Source organism: Hemitrygon akajei, chromosome 11, assembly GCF_048418815.1.
Source record: "Hemitrygon akajei chromosome 11, sHemAka1.3, whole genome shotgun sequence".
Lineage (NCBI taxonomy): Eukaryota > Metazoa > Chordata > Chondrichthyes > Myliobatiformes > Dasyatidae > Hemitrygon > Hemitrygon akajei.
Window position 1 is genome coordinate 21,750,000 of NC_133134.1, and position 25,271 is coordinate 21,775,270.

At 42.2% G+C, this 25,271-nt stretch overlaps 1 protein-coding gene across 2 annotated transcripts in view; it reads right to left on the reverse strand.

Moving 5' to 3' along the window:
- LOC140735378 (syntaxin-binding protein 4) overlaps positions 1–23,605 on the reverse strand; it is a 120,562-nt gene extending 96,957 nt beyond the window's left edge. The window contains exons 1-2 of one of the 2 annotated variants that reach the window (XM_073060363.1): positions 23,536–23,605; positions 23,190–23,255 (exon numbers count right to left, since the gene is read on the reverse strand). In XM_073060363.1, coding sequence (XP_072916464.1) covers positions 23,190–23,236 — 47 coding nt within the window. In that variant the 5' untranslated portion in view covers positions 23,237–23,255; positions 23,536–23,605. Of the gene's footprint in view, positions 1–23,189; positions 23,295–23,535 lie in introns of those variants that run through there. The other variant, XM_073060362.1, reaches the window with a different exon arrangement.
- Positions 23,606–25,271: the final 1,666 nt, after the last annotated feature.

Below are 25,271 nucleotides of genomic sequence, written 5' to 3' on the forward strand. Positions count from 1 at the left end.
ACATCCTTCCTGTAGTGAGGTGACCAGAACTGAGCTCAGGACTCCCAGGACCAGGGTCCAATATAGCTGCAACATTACCTCTTGGCTGTTGAACTCAATCCTATGGTTGATGAAGGCCAATGCACAGTATGCCTTCTTTACCACAGAGTCAAACTGCGTAGCAGCTTTGAGTGTCCTATGGACTCGGATCCCAAGATCCCTCTAATCTTCCACACTGCCAAGAGTTTTACCATTAATACTATATTCTGCCATTATATTTTATCAACCAAAATGAACCACCTCACACTCATCTGGGTTGAACTCCATCTGCCACTTCTCAGCCCAGTTTTGCATCCTATCAATGTCCGGCTGTAACCTCTGACTGCCCTCCACACTATCCACAACACCACCAATCTTTGTGTCATCATCAAATTTACTAACCCATCCCTCCACTTCCTCATCCAGGTCATTTATAAAAATCACGAAGAGAAGGAGTCCCAGAACAGATCCCTGAGGCACACTACTGGTCACCGACCTCCATGCAGAATATAACCCTTCTACAACCACTCTTTGACTTCTTGTAGAATGCCTTGGGGTTTTCCTTAATCCTGTCCGCCAAGGCCTTCTCATCACCCCTTCTGGCTCTCCTAATTTCATTCTTAAGTTCCTTCCTGCCAGCCTTATAATTTTCTAGATCTCTATCATTACCTAGTTTTTTTGAACCTTTCGTAAGCTTTTCTTTTTGACTAGATTTTCATCAGCCTTTGTACACCATGGTTCCTGTACCCTACCATCCTTTCCCTGTCTCATTGGAACGTACCTATGGAGAACACCATTCAAATATTCCCTGAACATTTGCCACATTTCTGCCGTACATTTCTCTGAGAACATCTGTTCCCAGTTTATGCTTCGAAGTTCCTGCCTGATAGCTTCATATTTCCCAATTACTCCAATTAAACGCTTTCCTAATTTGTCTGTTCCTATCCCTCTCCAATGCTATGGTAAAGGAGATAGAATTGTGATCACTATCTCTAAAATGCTCTCCCACCAAGAAATCTGACACCTGACCAGGTTCATTTCCCAATACCAGATCAAGTACAGCCTCTCCTCGTGTAGGCTTATCTACATATTGTATCAGGAAGCTTTCCTGAACACACCTAACAAACTCCACCCCATCTCCCTTGCTCTGGGGAGATATCAATCAATATTTTGGAAATTAAAATCTCCCACCACGATAACTCTGTTATTATTACACCTTTCCAGAACCTGCCTCCCTATCTGCTCCTCGATGTCCCTGTTACTATTGGGTGGTCTATAAAAAACACCCAGTAGAGTTATTGACCCCTTTCTGTTCCTAACTTCCACCCACCGAGACTCAGTAGACAATCCCTCCATGACTTCCTCCTTTTCTGCAGCCGTGAAACTAACTCTGATCAACAGTGCCACACCCCCACCTCTTTTGCTTCCCTCCCTATCCTTTCTGAAATATCTAAAGCCTGGCACTCGAAGTAACCACTTCTGTCCCTGAGCCATCCAAGTCTCTGTAATGGCCACAATATCTTAGCTCCAAGTATTGATCCACGCTCTAAGCTCATCCGCTTTGTTCATGATACTTATCGCATTAAAATAGACACATCTCAAACCATCGGTCTAAGTGCGTCCCATCTCTGTCACCTGCCTCTCCTCCCTCTCACACTGCCTACAAGCTTTCTCTATTTGAGAGCCAACCGTCCCTTCCTTCATCTCAATTAATATAAAATGAATCTCAACATTTGCAATTTTTCTTCAGCAGCCTCCACTTGTCTAATGTGCTGATGTTTTTTGTCTAAATAATTTTCACTGCATTGAACTTTCATTTTGTATGGATGACTTGTGAACTGCATGTGGAGACCCAAGGTGAGGACTTCTTCAGCTAGGTAGGTCCTAATGAAGGGTCTCAGCCCAGGAACACTGAATACTTATTCCCTTCCATAGAAGCTGCCTGACCCGTTTGCTGATTTCCTCCAGTAATTTGGGTGTAGCTTCTGCACTGCATCTGCAATCTCTCTTGGTGTTTATAAGTAGGTTCCAGGCCTTGGAGCCATGTGCTAGGTACCATCTTTAGAAAGGCAACAGTTATCTTAATGTGGTGAACTACATATACCTGTCTGGACACACCCCCCCTGCTGACTGCTCATGTGGCTCCTCCCACAGACCCCGGTATAAAGGCGATTGGAGACACAGTCCCAGCCTCAGTCTCCAGGATGTTGTGTGGTGGTCAGTTGCTGCTTGTTCTTTCTTCCAGTCAATAAAAGCCGATATCTCGCCTCACGTCTCAGAGAGTTATTGATGGTGCATCACTTAACTTATAGGATATACTTTCTATTGACTATTATGAATAAAGTATATTTATTTCATGCAAATAATGCATAAAGATATTCACAATAATTTTCAGTATTAACAGATGCTGTGATACAACAGGGTTGGAGGAAGTAAGAGTTCGCACATCCCTTCCTAGAGCCAGAAATATCCACCAGGTTTCTGTGTCGATTTAATTCTTCAGTTCTTTGCACTATACAAAAATCTGAGAGAACTCCCATGGGAAAACTACCAAGGCACAATAGCAAAGGTCGAAAGTAAACAAAACATCAATGGAGGGGCTCTAAAAAAGCTGAAAACCATTTCAGTGACCATCAAAGTAAAAAATTATTATCGAAGTACATACAGTACATGTTGCCATAAACAGCTGAGATTCATTTTCTTGCAGGCATTTACAGGAAAATAAATTAGAATAGAATTTATGGGAAAATCAATACATGAACAATATTGGCAGACAAACAATATGCAACAGAAGACAAATTGTGCAAGCAAGCAAGCAAATAAATAAATAAATAAAATGCAGAGAACATTCTGCAGAGAACATTCATTTCACTTTTCCTTTATTGGTTCAGTGTGCACTCTTTTTACAGTCACCATTAAACACAATGGTAATTATTGCCCACGCAAAAATATGTTCTTTAGACAAAAGGGCCTGATGTTTCTATGGATTCAGCCTAAATTTTGCAACAACATTCATCCAAGACTGGATACCAGGAGCAGAACAGTAAGGAACTCCAGCCTTAAATTCCAGCTTTGGCATCAGTTTAAAATTCTTAAAGCTGGAAGTCTGACCATGGATCCAGGAACACACTGGATTGTGTTAATCACCATGGTAAGATTCACCACCAGGTGCAGGAAAAGTTATTACCTCTCAACCATCAGGCTCTTGAACCAGTGGGATAACTTCACTCAGCTTCACTGACTGTTCCCACGAACTATGGACTCTTCATCTCATGTTCTTAATATTTATTGCTTATTTATTTATTATTATTTTCTTTATTTTTGTATTTGCAGTTTGTTGCCTTCTGCACATTGGTTGTCTGCCCTGTTGGTGCGATCTTTCATTGACTCTATTATGGTTATTGGACTTATTGAGTAAGCCCACAAGAAAATGAACCTCAGGGTTGTACATGGTGACTTACGTGTACTTGGATAATATTTTTTCTTTGAACTGCTAAAGGTACTTGCTTGTGGAGTTTAAGGGTGGCATTAATTTGTAACTTTTTCCAATTGCCAGGACACTAATAACACTTTAAAAACTTTTAATATTTAAAAATCTGAATAATTGAATTCAGTAAATGAACAGACCCTTCTGTGTAACTGTTAGAGATTTTCAGTTACTTAAAGTTCTAAGTTTCTCACAAATACAAGGCTAATGATTAAAAATGCCTCCCTTTTATAATAAACACAATTTCAGCTGAATTACTCACTGTCACATCACCACATTTAAGTACCAAGGAAGCACTTTAATGCCATAAAATCCTCCAACTAAGAATGCTGTTCTAAATTGCTCCCCCAACACACTCAATGAATGTCAAGTTTAAATTTAATGCTGAGTGAATGAGTTTGAGCAGAAAGAAAACTCTCAATATTAAGTGCGCTTTACATCATTGTTACCAACTGTGCTCAGAGGGGAGACTTTACACCACAAAATGTGCTGATTCAAGGGAGGAGCAGTGGCATGATTGGGAAATTGTATGTATGGTCATTTTATTAGAATGCACTGATTTACACCCACCAACAAGATGACAAATACACAATACAGCTTTTCTAAACTTTAGCAGAGGAATATAATGGTGCAAGTTTAGCGGAGATTTGCGCCAGTTTTCACAGTCCATTGGTGGGTGAATTCCCACCTATTTTCAATGTCCATTATTTACCCCACAACTTAGGCAATTCCTGTATCACTGTCTAACAGGAATCAGCAAATCCAACAAACTGTTCACCTCACTTAAGAAAGCAAATACAATTTTGAGAGAGACATGATTAACCACAGCATTCACAGTGATCAGTGTGAAACACCTGATTTGTGTAAACTACAGATTACGTTATGAAGCAAGAATGAAGTCCTTGAGAAATGACCTTATAGGCAGCATATAACAAGATTAAAGGATACTGATGGACAATAATAGCACACTAGCCCATCTTAATTCATCTGCCCAAAACGACCTGCTGTTCCTAATTAAATTAATACTGGGTCTTTACTTCCATAGAAATATATGATTGCTCATTCCAAGAGCCCATTGCATAATCTGTGGAGATGAGTTTCTCTGATTTACTTTTATTATGTTTGAACTTCTATCTACTTGTCCTTATCTAGTGATTATTTTGCCTTCATAAATTTCTTTACTATGGTGCCATTTGAATATTGAAAGGCCTAGATAGAGTGAACATGGAGAGGTTGTTTCCAATAGTGTGGAGGTCTAGGACCAGATGACGGTGAATCTGTGGAACTCATTGCTACAGACCAGGGTCATTGGGTCTATTTAAAGCAGAGGTTGATAAGTTCTTGATTAGTAAGGGCATCAAAGGTTATGGGGAGAAGGCAGAAGTATGGGGTCGAGAGGGATAATAAATCAGCTAGGATGGAATGGTGGTGCAGACTCAATGGGCCGAATGGCCTAATTCTTCTCTTATATCTTATGGCTATCTACAATTCCCCTTATAAAGTTTTGGTCAGAACAGAACAATCTCCAGTCGTGCATTATATTCGTTCTAGCAGTGTGAAATTCATTTTTATATAAACCAGGAGATTGAAAGTCTGGCTCGATATATTTTGTTTTCAATTTAAGATGGCAAACTGGCAGCGAATGTCATGGCTTCTCTGACAGCATACACATTTCAGACGATATTACAGTGTTGGAGAAACAGTACGTGCCAGAGGGATCAAAGGCAAGATCTGTTTGGTTATGGCTAAGACACAGTAGAGAAAATGTTAACCTGCTGGATGTTCGGCACCAACAACTGGGAGAAAGATATGAAGCAGCACATACAGAGAGTGATATTTGAGGGTTCATGAACCACTCCTCGCTATTCTTCTGTACTATTTATTTATTATTTGTTGTAGGTTATAGTAATTAGTTGTGCTTGCTTTGCACTGCTGCCACAACAACTTTTATGACTTACGTCAGTGACAATAAACCTGATTCTGATTCTAAGAAATTACTGACAAGTGCCAAAACTATATTGTGGTTCTGGAGAACGTCAATTACGTTTATGTAAACAGAGACAGTAATAGAGTTGAGGCAGTGAGGATGAAGTATTTCTGAAATGTGTTCAGGATCATTTTCTAAACCAGTGTGTATAATAGTGAAGGCCCAATTGGCTTCAGGGAATGAGATGCACCGATTTTGGTTACTAATAGAAAAAGGAAAAACCATCCAAAGTGAAAATAATTGGGGGAAGTTCAGAGTTGATTTGAACCAGATAAGCTTAAAACAAACACTGAAAGACATAGCAGAACAAAGGACCAACTCCAAGAAAGAGGTAGTTCAGATATGCACGAGCACATTCCCAGGAAGAGCAAAGACAGAAAAGAAATCCAGAGCTCCCTGGATGACAGAGAGAGATAAGTTTTTTTTAAAAATTGGCTGTGTTTGCCAACTGTAGGTTTATAACCGGCAGTTAGAATCAGACTAATTACAAAATATTCCAGGGCATGTGAAAATCAAAATACGAAAGGTAAAGAAGGTGTATGAGATGAGCTGCCAATATAAATGGGAATCTAAATGTATAGACATATGAACAGTACAGAAGCTCATCCGTGGAGGTGTGGGGGCTACCGAGGACAAAAATGGGAACTTGTACGCGGATGCTGAGAGCACATTGAAGGTACTAAATGGCTACTTTATACCTGTCTTCTCCAGGGAAGAGGGGGTTTCGAATATAATTATCAAGGAAAGTATAATTGTGACATGGGTTTTTTAAAAAAATGGATAGCAGGGAGGTATTAGGAAAGCTGGCTGAGTTTACTGTAACACACATGCAAAATGCTGGAGGAACTCAGCAGGCCAAACAGCATTTATGGAAAAGAGTAATTTAGTCATTTCTAAACAGTGGCGTTCCCAGGTATCTACTGTTCTCATCCTTCTCGGTGGTGGTGGTCGTGGGTCTGGAAGGTGCTGCCGTAGGAACTTTGGTGTGTTGTTTGCCGTGCATCTTGTAGACAGTACACACTGCTGATACTGCTCATCGACGGTGGAGGGATTGGATGCTTGTGGAAGGGGTACCAGTCAATTGGGCTGCCTTGTACTGGATGGTATCAAGCTTCTTGAGTGTTGATGGAGCTGCACTCATCCAAGCGAGTGGTGAGTATTCCATTACACTCCTGGCCTGAGCCTTGTAGATGGGGGACAGGCTTTGGGGAGTCAGGAGTTGAGTTACACCCCGCAGGATTCCCAGCCTTTGACCTGCTCTGGTAGCCATGGTGTTTATATAGCTAGATCATTTCAGTTTCCTGTCAATGGTAACCCCCCAGGATGTTGATAGTAGGGGATTCAATGATAGATAGATAGATAGATAGATACTTTATTCATCCCCATGGGGAAATTCAACTTTTTTTCCAATGTCCCATACACTTGTTGTAGCAAAACTAATTACATACAATATGATATGCATCTAAATCACTATCTCAAAAAGCATTAATAATAGCTTTTAAAAAGTTCTTAAGTCCTGGCGGTTGAATTGTAAAGCCTAATGGCATTGGGGAGTATTGACCTCTTCATCCTGTCTGAGGAGCATTGCATCGATAGTAACCTGTCGCTGAAACTGCTTCTCTGTCTCTGGATGGTGCTATGTAGAGGATGTTCAGAGTTTTCCATAATTGACCGTAGCCTACTCAGCGCCCTTCGCTCAGCTACTGATGTTAAACTCTCCAGTACTTTGCCCACGACAGAGCCCGCCTTCCTTACCAGCTTATTAAGACGTGAGGCGTCCCTCTTCTTAATGCTTCCTCCCCAACACGCCACCACAAAGAAGAGGGCGCTCTCCACAACTGACCTATAGAACATCTTCAGCATCTCACTACAGACATTGAATGATAGTGATGCCACTGACTGTCAAGGGATGATGGTTAGAGCCTCTCTTATTGGAGATGGTCATTGCCTGGCATTTGTGTGGCTCGAATGTTACTTGCCACTTGTCAGCCCATATGCGGAAAAGTTTTCAGAAACATTGATCCAATACAGGATTAATGATCACCTTGAGTATTAACCACATTAATTAAGGCAAGGCAGCACAGATGAGATCATTTTAAACTGCTTGTTAGGTATTTTTGATGGGATAATGCACAGAGTTGATACGAGTAATGGAATCCAAATAGAATGGTATTACAGATACACTTTCAGGAAAAGTTTGTATTAAATCAAATACTGTAATAATAAGGGGTTTGGGAGCATTGCAGAAGAAGCCACGTCTCTCTGTACAAAGTTGCAAATGTCTCTAGGCTTTCCCTATCTATTTCTGTCTTGTGGTCCTCCTGAGAAGGACTATCAGCCCCTACTTGGCCTCCTATTATCAACATTCTGAATCAGCTGTAGCCGTGCAAAAGCTACTCATGAAGACCAATATCTATGATCAAGCATTTTTCCTCTTTCACAATCACATCTTTTAGATATCCTGTTATAACAGCAATTTCATTCTCAAAATACTAGATTCCCAATGGTGCAATTGATTTAAAATGGGAGTTGATTTGTACTGCATGAAAAAACTTCGATTTAATGTATGCTCTACTCATGGGTACCAATAGAGTCTAGCTTTCCAATAACACTGCACGATCTATTACTTCTCTCCTTTTGTACAGTCTGTGTAATTCCATGGCCCACATTCCAAACAGACACGTGATCATCATTCCTCAGAGTGTGATCCAGCATAGTTCCCACCAGAGTTTCTCAGCCCTGTGGGTATTGTCTCATCTACACAATAATGGTGCCACTGGACAAAGCAACCTAGGGTGACATCCTCCCGACAGTTCACAAAACTACTGCTTCCACTTCTTGTTCTTCCAAATCTGTTGGAGCCTGCGATCTACATTTTGGTAGTGTGTTTTCAGCCTGATTGAGCGATTTGCTGTCTCCAAGGGAGTTCCATGAAATTTCAAGCAAAGTGTGCAGACCGGCGGCCAAAGAGACCTAGAGATGGAGCGTGAGCCCACTATTGACTCCATTTCTCACAGATCTTGCTAATTAAAGTGTCAAGGAAGATAGAAATCATTGATTCGAGAGTGGAAGGTGAATGGGTGTTTAGCGCTGGCTACCAACCTCGCTCCTCACCGCTGTCAGAGGAAGGTGTCTGCATTCCTATGTGATGGTCCCTCTCTCCCTCTCATCCGCAGCTCCTGGAGGATGTTTCTCCCTCTCCCTCAATACTGCTGGAGGATGGTGTTGAATCCTGGGTCTTGGAGGCAAGGTCTATTCGTCATGGTTTGTGGATTGGAGTCTATAGTTCACATTATAATGTGTTTCAGTACGTGGTCACTCCTTTTTTGTTGTGATTTTCATCGAGGTGGAATGGCTCTGAGATCTGAAGTTGACACAGAGCTCGACTGAACTAAATTGAAGCTGAACTGAATATGCCTGAACTGGTTCGATGATTTTTGCTCTGGTATTTTATTTTCTGTGTTTTTTGCTCTTTTTTTTGCCATTTGCACAAATTTTTCTTTTTTTCTCATTAGGGGTTTGATGCTTTTCTTCGGAAAGGTTCCACGGTTTTCATTCTTTCTTTCGTGGCTGTCTATGGGAAGACGAATTTCAGTGTTCACTATACATGTACTTTGATAATAAATGTACTTTGAATGCTGAACTTAGAAGAGGTCCGAAAGATCTTTTCAGGAACATCCCAACCTGCCTGTCTATACCTGGTGGAAAATGGTACTCAGCAGCCTGCTTTGGGGAAAGATCCCAGAAATCTGTCACTCTGAAGATGAACTTTGTCTTCTTATCACAAGACTGAATCTGCAAAATATTTACGTAAATTTTATTCTGACTCCTTGAGGATTGGGAGGTGAGGGTAGTAGGGGTACCAGAGACTACCCTCGTTGCTGATTACATTTCAGGTCAAGACCCTTCATCAGGCCTGCCAGCTTCTACTTCGTCCCCTCCTCCCATCTTCTCATCCTGGCTTCTGCCCCCTTCCTTTCCAATCCTGCTGAACGGTGTCAGCTCAAAACGTCGATTGTTCATTCCCAGCCATAGATTCTGCCTGACCTACTGAGTTCCTGTAGCATCTTGTGTGCATAGCTCAAGATTTCCAGCATCGGCAGAATCTCTTGAGTGTAAGTGACGTTAACCTGGTGTAATGTTCTCTGTGGAACTTTGATCATAGTCCTGGGAAATGCACAATCCGTGCAAACATAGGCACTTGTTTAATCAGATTCTGTCACAGATAAGACATGCACACATTTTACAACACTCCCATTTCCCATAGTAAATTTGGATTATTTTCAAAAGGAATTCAATCTTCTTTTAGTGTTGCTAAGAGGATGCTTTTCGTCACACGGTAATTAGGTCAGTGGTGTATTGATACAACCATTCTATAAGCCTTCATACTATGACAGACTACAAAATGAAGTCAGGCACCATTGCCAACACCAGCAGCACATTCTTTCCTGATGAGTTTGATGCTTTCTACGCACATTTTAAACGGAAAGGATTGATATGTCACCCCTAAACTCCAAATCAGAATCAGATTTAGTATCACTGGCATATGTCATGAAATTTGTTAACTTTGGGGCAGCAGTACGATGCAATACATGATAATTGAGAGAAAAAGATAATTCTGAATTTCAGTAAATATATATATCTTAAATAGTTAAATAAGTGGTGGAAAAAATTAGTGAGGTAGCGTTCATGGGCTCAGGTCTATTCAGAAATCGGATGGCAGAGGGGAAGAAGCTGTTCCTGAATCTCTGAGTGTGTGCCTTCAGGCTTCTGTACCTCCTCCCTGATGGTAACAATGAGAAGAAGACATGTCCTGGGTGATGGATAAATGCACCTGAATCCACAGTCATCTTTGTAGAACATCCGTGATTCTGCTAGAGAAGTTTAAGATGCAATGCTTGTGAAGCCATGAGCCTGTTGGAGGCCAAAGACGCTCTGTCCTGGGTTTTGAGGACACGTGCACGGGTGGGTGAGAGGGAGGTGTTGCTGTGCCACTTCATATATTCTGCTTTGCTGTGTTCTGTGTTGTTCCACTGAGCACTGTGGGTATGCTATATTGGCACCGGAATGTGTAGCGACACTCACCGGCTGCCCCCCAGCACAGCCTTTGGTGTGTTGCTTGTTAACATAAGAGGCACATTTCACTGTGTGTTTTGATGTACATGTGATAAATAAATCTGAAGCTATTATCATGAATTGCTTTGAGAGGTTGCTCATGGCACACATCAACTCCAGCCTCCCAGACTACACTGATCCAGTTCAATTCATCTACCGCTATAACAGGAGTATGGCAGATTGGATCTCCCCGGTTCTAAACTCACCTCTGGAGCATTTGGACAGTAAAGGCACTTATGCCACACTATTGTTTATTGACTACAGTAATTCTCATGACCCAACAGAGGGAGTCAACACCTCTCTCTGAAAATGGATCCTTAACATTTTAACCAACAGGATCACATTCAGTATTGATAGGCAGCAACACCTCCACCGTGATTGCTCTAAACTCTGGTCTGCATTCTCTGTCTCCGACTCTGCTTCCTCTACACTGATGACTGCGTGGCCAGATTCTGCTCGAACTCCATCCACAAGTTTGCAGATAATGCCACCGTGGTGGGCTATATCACAAATACTGATGGTGGAATACAAATAGAGAGCTTAGTAACATGGTGCCACGACAATAACCGAAGAACGAATAGCCTCATCTTTCACACTTACTGTGTATCGAAACATACAATGAAATGTGTTACTTATGTCAACAATTAACACCGTCTGAGGATGAGCTGGGGGCAGCTTGTGAGTGTTGCCATGTTTCCTGCACCAACAAAGCATGCCCACAACTTACTAACCCTAGCCCACACGTCTTTGGAATGCGAGAGGACACCAAAGCACCCAGAGGAAACCCGTGTAGCCAAGGGGAGAACGTACAAACTCCTTACAGACAGAGGTGGGAATTGAACCCCAATCGGTGCTGTAGAGCATTACACCTCGGTTACGCTACTGTGCTGACCCATGTTCCTCCTTCCCCTCATCGTCAACAAAACAGCTGGTCAGAGAGTGTGCGCTGCACGGGCTCCTGCCTGCATCAACGGCCCTGAGGTTGAAAGAGTTGAGAGCTTCAAATTCATAGGAGAGAATATCACTACAAGCCTGTCCAGGTCTGACCACTGCCAAGAAGACTCACCAATGCCTCTAGTTTCACCGAAGGTTAAAGCAATCTTGCATGCCCTCTTTGACCCTTCCCAATATTTAAAGATACACTATACAAAGTAGCCTATCTCAATACATCATGGCTTGGTATAGCAACTCCTCTGCCTGTGATTGCAAGAAACTTCAGAGAGTTACGGACGCATCATGAAAACCAATCTCCCTCCATGAAATCTGTCTATATTTCTCTCTGTCCCAGACATACTCTCTTCTCCTATCTCCTATTGGGTAGAATATACAAAAGCCGGAATCACATACCAGGCTTCTAGCCAGCTGTTAACAGACAATTGAATAGGTACCTCCTGTATCTAACGAAGTGGACTCTGAGTGTTTGTTGGTGGTCTTCTGCTGCTGTAGCCCATCCACTTCAAGGTCCGAGGTGTTGTGCATTCAGAGATGCTCTTCTGCACCTCACTGTTGTAACGCATGGTTACTTGAGTTACTGTTGCCCTCCTGTCAGCTTGAACCAGTCTGGCTGTTCTCCTCTGACCTCTCTCATTAGCAAAGTGTTTTTGCTCATAGAACCTCCGCTCACTGGATGTCTTATTTCTCGTACTATTCTCTGTAAGCTGTAAAGATTGTTGTGCGTACAGGAATGAACAGGTGTAGCTAATAAATTGGCCACAGAGTGTATATTGACCAGAGTAACTCTTACCATGCATTGTAGAGGAGGATTTGTACAATTTCAGACAGTGTGGTATAACGCTGATAGTAAGCAATAGAACCTTTGGAAAGGATTATACCACAGCACTCACCCACACATACAGAGACAAACACACAGAATTCCTATTGAATTCTAGAACCAGTCCAAAGGGCTGAATAGCCTGGTTCAGATTCTATTCCTCATTTTCACATTTTACAGATAAGATTCTACATGATTTTTCCCTATGTTTGTCCTTCAAATGGTCCTCACTTGTGCAGCACTTTAAAAGAGGTAGTGAAAGTATCTCCTGCTCCTTTACATCATTAGGTGTAACAGCACTAAGATAAGGGAATCTCACTGCTTTTGCACAAGTCAACAATGCACAATAATCAATTCCCTCCAAACTCAGACACCCATTTGCCAGGTTGTGTGCTGCTTTTAAAAATACTCGCATATCTACTTTATTGCGATTAAACTGAAACTTCTTGAGCATCAATTAATTGGATCGCCGTCTTCCCACCAACATCCTAATTATCAGAACCCTGTGTTATTCTAACCTAAATGAAAAAACTTGGTGTTAAAGCAAGAAGGTAGAATGGTGGAGTTTGTTTTCAATTTACTAATATAATTTTTAAGTTAAAACAGTAAATATAATTTAATTTGGGATAAATCTATTGAAAATGCACCTGCTGCTCTGAATAATGACCATAGCAAAGATGATTCCTTAAAGTCGTCAACATTCGATTATGAAAGATTTTCCAGCAAATCTTCACGTAAGGTTGAAATAAATAGCATCACAAAAGGTTTCATGTTAGCTCTGGTCAGTGCAAGGTGGAGGTACACCTGTTTGCTTTGCTTAGAATAGCTGAACTCATGCTGAAATAGTTTGTTCTGGCAGTGATCTGTTGCAAGACAGTTAAGAACGACAGAATTGCCAACCTCAAGATTATTCAATTCCGCCAGCCGGTGAAGGAAGCCAACATAGTGAAATGTGTGTATCAGTGGTAAGGTTTCTGAGTAGAATATTCTACCATACATGTAACCCATATTGTAAGTAAGTAATCACACTTACTAAAGTGTGCAAGAACTTCAATATACTCACACCACAGACCTTCCAGTCTCCAAAGTCTTCCATTATTTGCTGATCTCAGATTCTCTGCCCTCTACTATTACTCATTTCAAACTTGGAAAGTATATTCTGGCTGTCTATTCTCCCTATGCCTCTCATTAAATTATAAACTTCTGCGAGGTTGCAAATAATTGAATTGATCATTCTAAATATTGTTCAGAGCTGGTTAAGCTGCATCTGGAGTACTGCACTCAGCTCTAGCCACCCCACTGTAGGAAGAGTTTGGAGGCTTTGAAGAGGGTGCAGAGGAGGCTTACCAGCACCCTGCCTGGATCAGAGGCCATGTGCTATCAGGAAAGTTTGGACAAACTGTTCTCCCTGGAACGCCGGAGGCTATGAGGAGACCTCACAGAAGTTTATGATTTAATGAGAGGCATAGGTAGAATAGACAGGCAGAATATATTTCCCAGGTTTGAAATGAATAATACCAGAGGGCATGCATTTAATGCAAGAGAGAGAGAAAGTTCAAAGGAGATGTGCTGGGCAAGGCTTTTTTTTTTACATAGATTAATGGGTACTTGGAATACACTATCGGGGTGGTAGTGAGGACAATACGATAGATGCATTTAAGGGGTTCTTATAAAAGCACGTGATTATGCAGAGAATGGAAGGATATAGATCATGAAGGGATTAGTGTAATCAGGCATCATTAGCTTAACTAGTTCCAGACGATATCATGGGCTGAAAAGCCTGTTTCTGTGCTGAACTGTTCTATGTTATATCTAACTGCCAGTTGATCAGAGTTCTCACAATGCAACAGTGATCTCATTGTGAATGAATTTCATCACCTATAAAATGCTTTGTTTTCAAATTCAGGTTCATTTTTTTTCTTTATGTATCTATGATAAGGTTGAGGCCTTGGCAAAATTAAAATAAAATTGATACCTCATTATTCCCTTTTTTGCACTATTTATTTGTTTTGTAGTTTATAGTAATTTTATGTCTTTGCACGATACTGCTGCCACAAATTTCACATCATGAACAGAAGAGATTCTTCACATGCTGGAAATCTTGAGCAAAACACACAAAGTGCTGGAGGAACTCAAAAAGGCAGGCAGCATCTATGGAGGACAATTAACCGTCAACTTTTCAGGCCGAGCTCGGGACTGAAAAGGAAAGGAGCAGAGAGGGGAAATTACACGTCATATAAGAAAGGGATAATAAACTTGACTCTTATTCTGAATTGGGCACTCAGGAATTGGTCCAAACCAGATGTTTCCTGGTGGACACCTCTGCAGAGTAATTGCAAAGCCCCTGAAGAATTTCTGCCCTTGTATTTGACTCAGGTTTTTAAAAATACAGAAGAGTTTATCTCAAAGGGATTAAAATACAAAGGGAGTTTGGGGAAGAACTTGGAGAATGATGTGACATTTGTTCTGAGCTCTTGTGAGCCTTTAGTTGGAACCAACATTGATGGAGGATCTCAGATGTAGACCAGCCAAGATCTAACTGAAAGACAGAAGAGATCTGAAGGACTGTTCTTGTGTATTTTACCATGTAACTAATATGTACTGCAATGGATTATTAAAAATGGAACTGACTACTGAAGTAACATCTGATTACCTGACTCTAAATCCTTAATTTACAGATATAATTTGGTTTCTAAGACTGGAAAAGTTTAACTATGAGGATAGATTGGATATGAAGGGGTTGATTGCCTTGGATTAGTTGAGGCTGCAGAGAGCGTTAATTAAGGTGTATAAATTTATGAGGAACTAGGGTGAAGAGGGAGATGCAGTACCCTTTAGCTGAGCAGTCAAACACCCGTAGGCATAGAGTTAAAGTAATTGGTTGAATGATCAGAGGGTGACATGAGATTTAGGTTTTCCCAGTGGGGTGTGGAATGCACTGTCTGAAAGGTAGGTAGAGGTTAAAATCCTTGCCACATTTTGACCTGTGTGCTTGTAGAGGTGGGCTTGATCCGGGTAGCACTTTCTCAACTGGAATTGACATGATTGATTTAATAAATTTCCTCTGATTTCTTTGCGTATCCCCAGCTCAGCAGGAGTCCAGGATTGTTTTTGAGATGTTAATTCATTCACAGGATGTGACATTGCCAGAAATTTCTGGTCGATAATGCAAACAGTCCGAAGACCATAACACACAGGAGGAGAATTAGGCCACTCAACCCATCCAGTCTGTCATTAAATCATGGCTGTTTTATAATCCCTCTTAACCCCATTCTCTTTCCTTTTCCTCATAACCTTTGATGCCCTGACTAACCAAGAACCTACCAAATTCTGCTTTAAATATACTCAATGACTTGACCTCCACAGCCATCTGTGGTATTGAATTCCACAAATTCACCACCCTCTGGCTAAAGAAATTCCTTCTCGTCACTATTCTAAACAGATGTCCCTTTATTCTGAGCCTGTGCCCTCTGGTCCAAGTCTCATCCACTATAGAAAACATCCTCTCTGCATTCACTCTGTCCAGGCTTTTCAAGATTCAAAAGGTTTCAATAAGATCCCCTCTCATTCTTCTAAACTCCAGTGAGTACAGGCCCAGAGCAATCAAAAGCTCCTCATATGATAACCCTTCCATTCCTGGGATCATTCTCATGAACCTTCTCTAGTCCCTCTCCAATGCCAGTACATCTTTTCTTAGATAAGGGGCCCAAAACTGCTTACAATACTCCAAGTGCCGTCTGACCAATGCCTTATAAAGCCTCAGCATCACATCCTTGCTCTTATATCCCGGTCCTTTTCAAATGACTGTTAACCTTGCATTTGCCTTCCTTACCACCATCTCAACCTGCAAGTTAACCTTTAGGGAATCCTGAACAAGTCCCCACACACCTCAAAGTTTTGAATTTTCTCCCCTTTTACAAAAGAGCCTACGCCTTTCTTCCTTTTATCAAAGTGCACGGCCATACACTTCCCTACACTACATTCCATCTTCCACTTCTTTGTCCATTCTCCCAATCTGTCCAAGCCTTCTGCACATGCCCTGTTTCATCAACACTATCTACCCCCAATGCCTATCTTTGTATCATCTGAAAACTTGGCCACAAAGCAATCGATTGCATCTTCCAAATTGTTGACATATAATGTGCAAAGATGCGGTTCTAATACCAACCCTTATGGAGCACCACTTGACACTGGCAGCCAATCAGAATAGACTCCCCCCTTTATCCGACTCTTCGTCTCCTGCCAATTAGCCAATCTTCTATCTATGCTAGTATCTTTCTTGTAATATCATGTATGGATCTTTGTCAAATGCTTCTGAAAAGTCAAATAAACAATATCCACTGACTCACCCTTGTCTATTCTGCCTGTTATTTCCTCAAATAACTCCAACACATTGTCAGGCAAGATTTCTCTTAAGGAAACCATGCTGACTTTGGCCTACTTTATCATGTGCTTCCAAGACTTCAATATCTTCTCAAGCACTGAAGGCACACTAACTGGCCTACAATTTCCTTTCTTCTGTCTCCCACCCTTTTTAAAAAGAGGAGTGACATCTGCAATTTTCCAGTCCTCTGGAACCATTACAAAATGTATTGAATAATGAAAAATCATCACTAATGCCTCCACAATCTCTTCAGCTACCTTATTCAGAACCCTGAGGTGTAGTCCATCTAGTCCAGGTGACTTATCTACTTTCAGACCTTTCCTTATTAAAGCAACTACATTCACTTTTACCCCCTGATACTCTCAAATTTCTGGCATACTGCTCGTGTCTTCTACAGTAAAGTCTAGCACAAAATACTTAAGTTCATCCGCCATTTCTTTGCCCCACATTGCTACCACTCCAGCATCATTTTCCTGCAGTCCACTATCTACTTTTGCCTCTCTCTTTTACTCTATGTACAGTGTATCTGAAAAAAACCTTTGATATCCTCTTTGATATTTTTGGCTAGCTTACCTTCATATTTCATCTTTTCTCTCCTTATGGTTTTAATAGTTGCCTTCTGTTGGTTTTTTTCAAAAGCTTCCCAAGCCTCTAACTTCTGACAAATTTTTGATATATGCCTTCCCTTTAGCTTTTATATTGGCTTTGCTTCTCTTGTTAGCTATGGTTGTGTCATCCTCCCTTTAGAATATTTCTTCATCTTTGGGATGTTTCTACCCTGTGTCTTCCAAGTTGTCCCCAGAAACACCAGCCGTTGCTATTCTGCCATCATCATTGCTAGTGTGCCCTTCCAGTCAACTTTAGCCAGCTCCTCTCCCATGCCTCTATAATTCCCTTTCCCATCTTGGGATCCAGCACCAAACTGATTTTCCCGATCTACCTGTATATTGAAATCACCCATGACTGTTGTAACAGTGCTCTTTTTATTTGCTTTTTCTAGTTCCTATTGAAATCTATATCCCACACGCTGGATACTATTTGGGGTGGGGGCTGTATATATGGTCTTTTTAACTTTACAGTTTCTTATCACTTCCCACAAGGATTCTACATCTTCCGATTCTGTCACCTCTTTCTAAGGATTTGATTTCATATTTTATCAATAGATAGATAGATAGATAGATAGATAGATAGATACTTTATTCATCCCCATGGGGAAATTCAACTTTTTTTCCAATGTCCCATACACTTGTTGTAGCAAAACTAATTACATACAATACTTAACTCAGTAAAAAATATGATATGCATCTAAATCACTATCTCAAAAAGCATTAATAATAGCTTTTAAAAAGTTCTTAAGTCCTGGCAGTAGAATTGTAAAGCCTAATGGCATTGGGGAGTATTGACCTCTTCATCCTGTCTGAGGAGCATTGCATCGATAGTAACCTGTCGCTGAAACTGCTTCTCTGTCTCTGGATGGTGCTATGTAGAGGATGTTCAGAGTTATCCATAATTGACCGTAGCCTACTCAGCGCCCTTCGCTCAGCTACCGATGTTAAACTCTCCAGTACTTTGCCCACGACAGAGCCCGCCTTCCTTACCAGCTTATTAAGACGTGAGGCATCCCTCTTCTTAATGCTTCCTCCCCAACACGCCACCACAAAGAAGAGGGCGCTCTCCACAACTGACCTGTAGAACATCTTCAGCATCTCACTACAGACATTGAATGACGCCAACCTTCTTAGGAAGTACAGTCGACTCTGTGCCTTCCTGCACAAGGCATCTGTGTTGGCAGTCCAGTCTAGCTTCTCGTCTAACTGTACTCCCAGATACTTGTATGGAATAGAGCTACCTCTTCCCCCTCTGCCTTCCTGCCTGTCCATTTGATGAAAGATGTACCTTGAATCTTCAGTTCTCCACTGTGATCTTCTTTCAACTAGGACTAGGTAATGCCCACAACACAATATCTGCCAATCTCTAACTGTGTTCCACGATTAGCTACCTTATTCTGTATACTGCGTGCAATTAAATATAAAACCTTCAGTTCTGCATTCATCACCCTCTTCGATTTGCTCCCATGTTACACTTCACCTCATTCCACTGACTGCAATGTTGCCCTATTATCTGCCTGTCCTTCTTCACGGTCTCATTGCACACTGCATCTACTTGAATATCAACTGTCCCATCCTCACCCCTATTACTGCAGTTCCCATACCCCTGCCAAGTCCGTTTAAGCTTTCCTCAACTGCTCTAGCAAACCGGTCTGCAAAAATAAAGGTCCCCCTCAGGTTCAGGAGTAACCCATCCTATTTGTACAGAAGAGATCCCAATGATCCAGAAATCTGAAACCCTGCTTCCTGCAGCACTTCCTCAGCCAGTCACACATCTGAATCATCATCCTATTCCTGCCCTGACTAGCATGTGGTACTGTGAGTAATCCAGAGATTACTACCTGGGAGGTCCTGTTCTTCAGCCTTTTCCCAAACTCCCTAGACTCACTGGGCAGGACTTCTTCCCCATTTCTACCAATATAATTGGTGCCAATGTGCACCACAACCTCTGGCTGCTTACTCTGTCGCTTGAAAAGCTTGGACCCTTGCGTCTGGGAGGCAACACACCATCCTGGCTGCCCTATCGCGACCATATAACCTCTTCTCCGTCCCCCTAACCATCAAGCCTCTAATCACTATCGCTCTGCCTGACTTTACAGCTGAGCCTCAGAGCCAGCCACAGGACCACTGGCCTGGGAGCTGCTACAGTGCCCTGATAGGTCTTCACTCACAACAGTATCCAAACGGTGTACTTGTTGCTGAGGGGAATGGCCACAGGGGAACCTGGCACTGACTGCTTACTTCTCCTGGTGGTGAACCATCTGCTCTCCAAAGCCCACACTCTGGGTGTTGGTGACCACCTCAATTAAAGACTCATCTATGAAGGTTTCAGTCTTCTGGATGGTCCTGAGGGCATCCAGCTCCAGTTCCTTGACCTTGTCAGTTTGGAGCTTCCAACTCACTCTGCGATCTCCTGCTCTGAGCACAAGTCCTAACAGGCCACACTGGCTTTTTAAAAACTGCTGCATAAAGTCCACAAGAACTGTTTCCAACTCACTCCATGATCTTCCATTCCGCAGACAAGTTCCAACAGGCCCCGTTTGCTTTTTAAAACTGGCGCGTAAAATCCACAAGGAACTCTCTCCCACTTGCCCTGCAGACAAGTCCCAACAGGCCCCACTCACTTTTTAAAAATCATGTTTAAAAACTTGGGCTTGATCTTAAAGTTAATTCTGTTGTTGCATTATTATAAATTAACCAAATACGTGGCTTTCTTAATTTATACATATCAAAATCTACACTCGTGAATCAGTGGCACAGTGAATCACCACTGTAGTATATATTGGAGTGACAGACAATGAGTTACATAAGACCACAAGACATAGGAGCAGAATTAGGCCATCTGGCCCATCGAGTCTGCTCCACCATTCAATCATGGCTGATCCTTTTTTTTCTCCTCCTCAACCCCAGTTCCCAGCCTTCTGCCCGTAACCTTTGATGCCATGTCCAGTCAAGAACCTATCAATCTCTGCCTTAAATACACCCAATGACCTGGCCTCCACAGCTGCATGTGGCAACAAATTCCACAAAATCACCACCCTTTGGCTAAAGAAATTTCTCCCCATCTGTTTTGAAAGGGCGCCCCTCTATCCTGAGGCTGTGCCCTCTTGTCCTTGACTCTCTCACCAAGGGAAACATCCTTTCCACATCTACTCTGCCTAGGCCCTTCAACATTTGAAAGGTTTCAATGAGATCCCCCCTCATCCTTTTGAACTCCAGTGAGTACAGACCCAGAGTCATCAAACATTCCTCGAATGATAACCCTTTCAGTCACCGACCCTCTCCAAAGCCAGCACATCTTTTCTAAGATGAAGGGCCCAAAACTGTTCACAATACTCAAGGTAAGGCCTCACCAGTGCCTTATAAAGCCCCAGCATCACATCCTTGTTCTTGTATTCTAGACCTCTTGAAATGAATGCTAACATGGCACTTACCTTCCTCACCACTGACTCGACCTTCAGGGAGTTCTGCACAAGGATTGTTAAGTTCCAGCAAGTTGGCAGCTGGCTTTCAATGCTGCTTTATAGAGAGCACTACCAGTAGTGGGCAGATCGACTGCACAGCTATTGCCTGCACATCCTCGACCAAGGAAACAACATGGAGTTGAGAACCCGGAAAAATAGAGTAACACAGAAGATATTTCCCTCTGTACTTCTAGCAGACATGCCCACGATGGGGTCTTAAGTTGTGATGATGGTTCTAACTTTTCCTTAGTGCAGTCACTACGGTGAGGAAATTGAAGCCATTTAAACTGACTTCTAACAGCAGTTTGTACTCGATCCGTACTTAGTGGCCACCTAATTAGTACACCATGTACACTTCTCATTAATGCAAATTTCTAATCAGTCAGTCATAGGGCAGCAACTCAGTGCATGCAGACATGGTCAAGAGGTTCAGTTGTTGATTGTTGTTGTTCAGAATGGGGGGAAAATGTGATCTAAGTGACTTTGACCATCAAATGATTATTGGTGCAAGACGGGCGATTTGAGTATCTTAGAAACCGGTGATCTCCTGGGATTTTCTTGTAAAACAGTTCTAGAGCTTACAGAGAATGGAGCAAATTTTTTTAAAAAAAGCATCCAGTGAGCAGCAGTTCTGTGGGCAAAAACGTCTTTTCGTGAAGGAAACCAGAGGAAAACGGCCAGACTAGTTCAAGCTGACAGGAAGGCAACACCAACTCAAATAGTCAGTGGGGTGTGCATAAGAGCTTCTCTGAATGAGAAAGAGCTTCGTGAAGTGGTTGGGCTACAGCAGCAGAAGACCACACAGGATTCCACTGAGTGTAATCTTTGAACAGTGCTTAACCGGGAGTGAAAAAGTCAAATCCCACTTAAAGTTACAAAAAGGGTTTCTACTGTATAGTTGCTTGTTATTCATCAGCAGACTTTATGAAACTTCTGTCATATGTTAACTAACACAGCTTGTATAAAGATATTGGCTAAAAGTCAACATTTGGCTCCTTGTGGGAGCCATTGGAAGAAAGGGTTTTGACAATAGTATTGTGCTAGGAGTTTTCATCAGTCTGGGAAGAAAGAAGTGGAAATGGGAGGTGGATGTAAGTTAAGGAAGAGCAGGACTCTGTCTGGGCATGGGACACAATTGCTTCCCTCTGTGATATCCAATCCCTTTAGGAGATCCATGCCTTCTCCCAACAATCTTCCATAGCGCATCAATGAGTCTACGTCACAATTTCTGCGAAATGTTGTCTCAAAATTCATTCCTAGTCAGTACCACTATAGCACTTCGTAGTGCACACTCTGGTACCCAGAGTACATGTCTTTGAAATACCTCATATTGACTTCAATACATTGAATTTCAGAGGGAGTGTACAATATGCTGATGCAACAAAGATAAAGAGGGAGATTAGCTATATTTGTGATATGTATAACAAGACAGTAAAATACGTAATTTGTGTCAATGACCAACACAGTCAGAGGATGTAGTGGGAGTCAGCCCTCCAAGTATTGACATGCTTCTGACGCCAAAATAGCACGCCCACAACCTGCTAACCCTAACTCTCAATAGGTCTTTAGTATGTGGTCATGGGGTAAATATACAAACTTCCTAAAGACAGTGTCAGGAATTGAACCCCTGTACACTATGCTATGGTCCCACCCCAGTGTAACTGACGAGGAGTCAATTTCTCATCCAGGATATGTGGGGACCACGTTTACCGAAACATGAAAACTGTGCCTTATCAGCACCTCAATCATCAGGTTGGGTGTGTCAACCACAAGTGACAACACTCCCTAGTGAGAATTTAACGGTGTGAAACGTCGGTGGGGGAGTATGACCAGCTTTTTAGGCTGTAAAGAATATCTAACCCCCCCCCCCCCCCCTCCAAACAATTCCAATTTATGGTGAACTACAATTAGGACCACTATAGCCTGCTCAACCAGGCTCTGAAACAAATGTACCTCATTAACACGTTACCCATCTATTTCGTTCATCAAGCAGCATTTGTCCTTCAAACTTTTCCCTACTATAAAAAAAAGCTCGCTGGATCAATGTACATCTGCATGTGATTCAACACATCTTACTCCACTCAGGTCTGGGTGACATTTCCCGGTCACTGAGTCCTGTATAAGAAAAACTATCAGCTCCAGCTGAGGAGAAGCGAGCTTCAGATTTCTCTGATTTATTTCATTGTCAGAACCAGTTAAAAAAAAAATTGAGTTCAAGCACAGTTTAAATCATACCAAAGAAGAAGAAGCCCTCAGTGGCTTTAAATTTTACTTTATCAGAATTGAAGACTTCCTTGTGAACTGATTGTACACGAAAACAGGCAGTGGACAACTTAACAGATTCTCATCCATTACCTGCTAATGATCACAGCTCCCTTGTAGAGGACTGAAAAGGTTGGCATCTCGTTCAGAATCCCGTCCCTGCAACACACACATTCATTACTCCCTCATTCCCACTCTGTTTCAGAGGAAGGCGGAGTGGGGGTGGGGCAGGAGCTGAGAACCAATACAGAACTAAAGCTTTAAAACAGCTGCACCACGTGACAGTTCTTATGGACGTTTAATACCTCGAGATATTAGAGAGTTCATCCACATTATCACTATCTTCATGAATAGATTAAGCTTATGCACGAAGCAAAGGCTGTAATGCAGAACATTCATTGCTGGTAAAGTGAAAGCGATGCAGAAAGATGAACAGCACCTCTGCACCGAAGTCCCATTGATCCTGCTAAAAGCAGGCTGGGCTGGTAAGGCAGTTCCTGAAGTATAATTGATTCATCACTGTGCTTCTCATCTGGGAAGTCACAGGGTGCAAGTTCCCTGCTGTAGCGTGCTTGCAGACGCAGAGAACAGGTTTTAAATCCGAGCCATATTCCTGGCATCCATCCAGCATTTGTCTCCCCGCACTCCTACCCAGTCAGGAAGTCAATTCCGGGCGCTGCTTGAATTCGCCTGAGTTTGCAGTTTATTCCAGCATCATTCTAGGTATGCACAGGCTTGTGATATTTGAAAAGCAAACATAGGATCATAAGACATGGGAGCAGAATTAGACCATTCGGCCCATCGAGTCTGCTCCTCCATTTCATCATGTCTGATTTATTATCCCTCTCAATCCCATTCTCCTGCCTTCTCCCAGTAACCTTTGACTCTCTTTACTAATTAAGAACCTATCAACCTCCGCTTTAAATATACCCAATGACTTGGCCTCCACAGTCATCTGTGGCAATGAATTCCACAGATTCACTACTCTCTGGCTAAAGAAATTCTTCCTCATCTCTGTTCTAAAGTGACGTCTTTGTATTCTGCGCCCTCTGGTCCTAGACTCGCCCACTATAGGGAAAGTCCTCTCCACGTTCACTCCATCTAGGGCTTTCAATATTTGTTAGGTTTCAATGAGAACAAAGCAGGTTTTATACTTAAACAGGAGATGCTTAGATCATAGAAGACCTAACTTACCAAACTGACACAATAGACAATAGGTGCAGGAGTAGGCCATTCGGCCCTTCTAGCCAGCACCGCCATTCACTGTGATCATGGCTGCTCATACACAATCAGTACCCCGTTCCTGTCCTCTCCCCATATCCCTTGACCCCACTATCTATAAGAGCTCTATCTAACTCTCTCTTGAATGCATCCAGAGACTTGGCCTCCACTGCCTTCTGGGGCAGAGCATTCCACATATCCACCACTCTCTGGGTGAAAAAGTTTTTCTGCATCTCTGTTCTAAATGGCCTACCCCTTATTCTTAAACTGTGGCCTCTAGTTCTGGACTCACCCATCAGTGGGAACATGCTTCCTGCCTCCAGTGTGTCCAATCCCTTAATAATCTTATATGTTTCAATCAGATCCCCTCTCATCCTTCTAAATTCCAGTGTATACAAGCCCAGTTGCTCCAATCTTTCAACATATGACAGTCCCGCCATTCCGGGAATTAACCTTGTGAACCTATGCTGCACTCCCTCAATAGCAAGAATGTTCTTCCTCAAATTTGGAGACCAAAACTGCACACAATACTCCAGGTGGGGTCTCACCAGGGCCCTGTACAGCTGCAGAAGGACCTCTTTACTCCTATACTCAATTCCTCTTGTTATAAAAGCCAGCATGCCATTAGCTTTCTTCACTGCCTGCTGTACCTGCATGCTTACTTTCATTGACTGATGTACAAGAACACCTAGATCTTGTTGTACTTCCCCTTTTCCTAACTTGACTCCATTTAGATAGTAATCTGCCTTCCTGTTCTTGCCACCAAAGTGGATAACCTCACATTTATCCACATTAAACTGCATCTGCCATACATTTGCCCACTCACCCAACCTGTCCAAGTCACCCTGCATTCTCATAACATCCTCCTGACATTTCACACTGCCACCCAGCTTTATGTCATCGGCAAATTTGCTAATGTTACTTTTAATCCCTTCATCTAAATCATTAATGTAT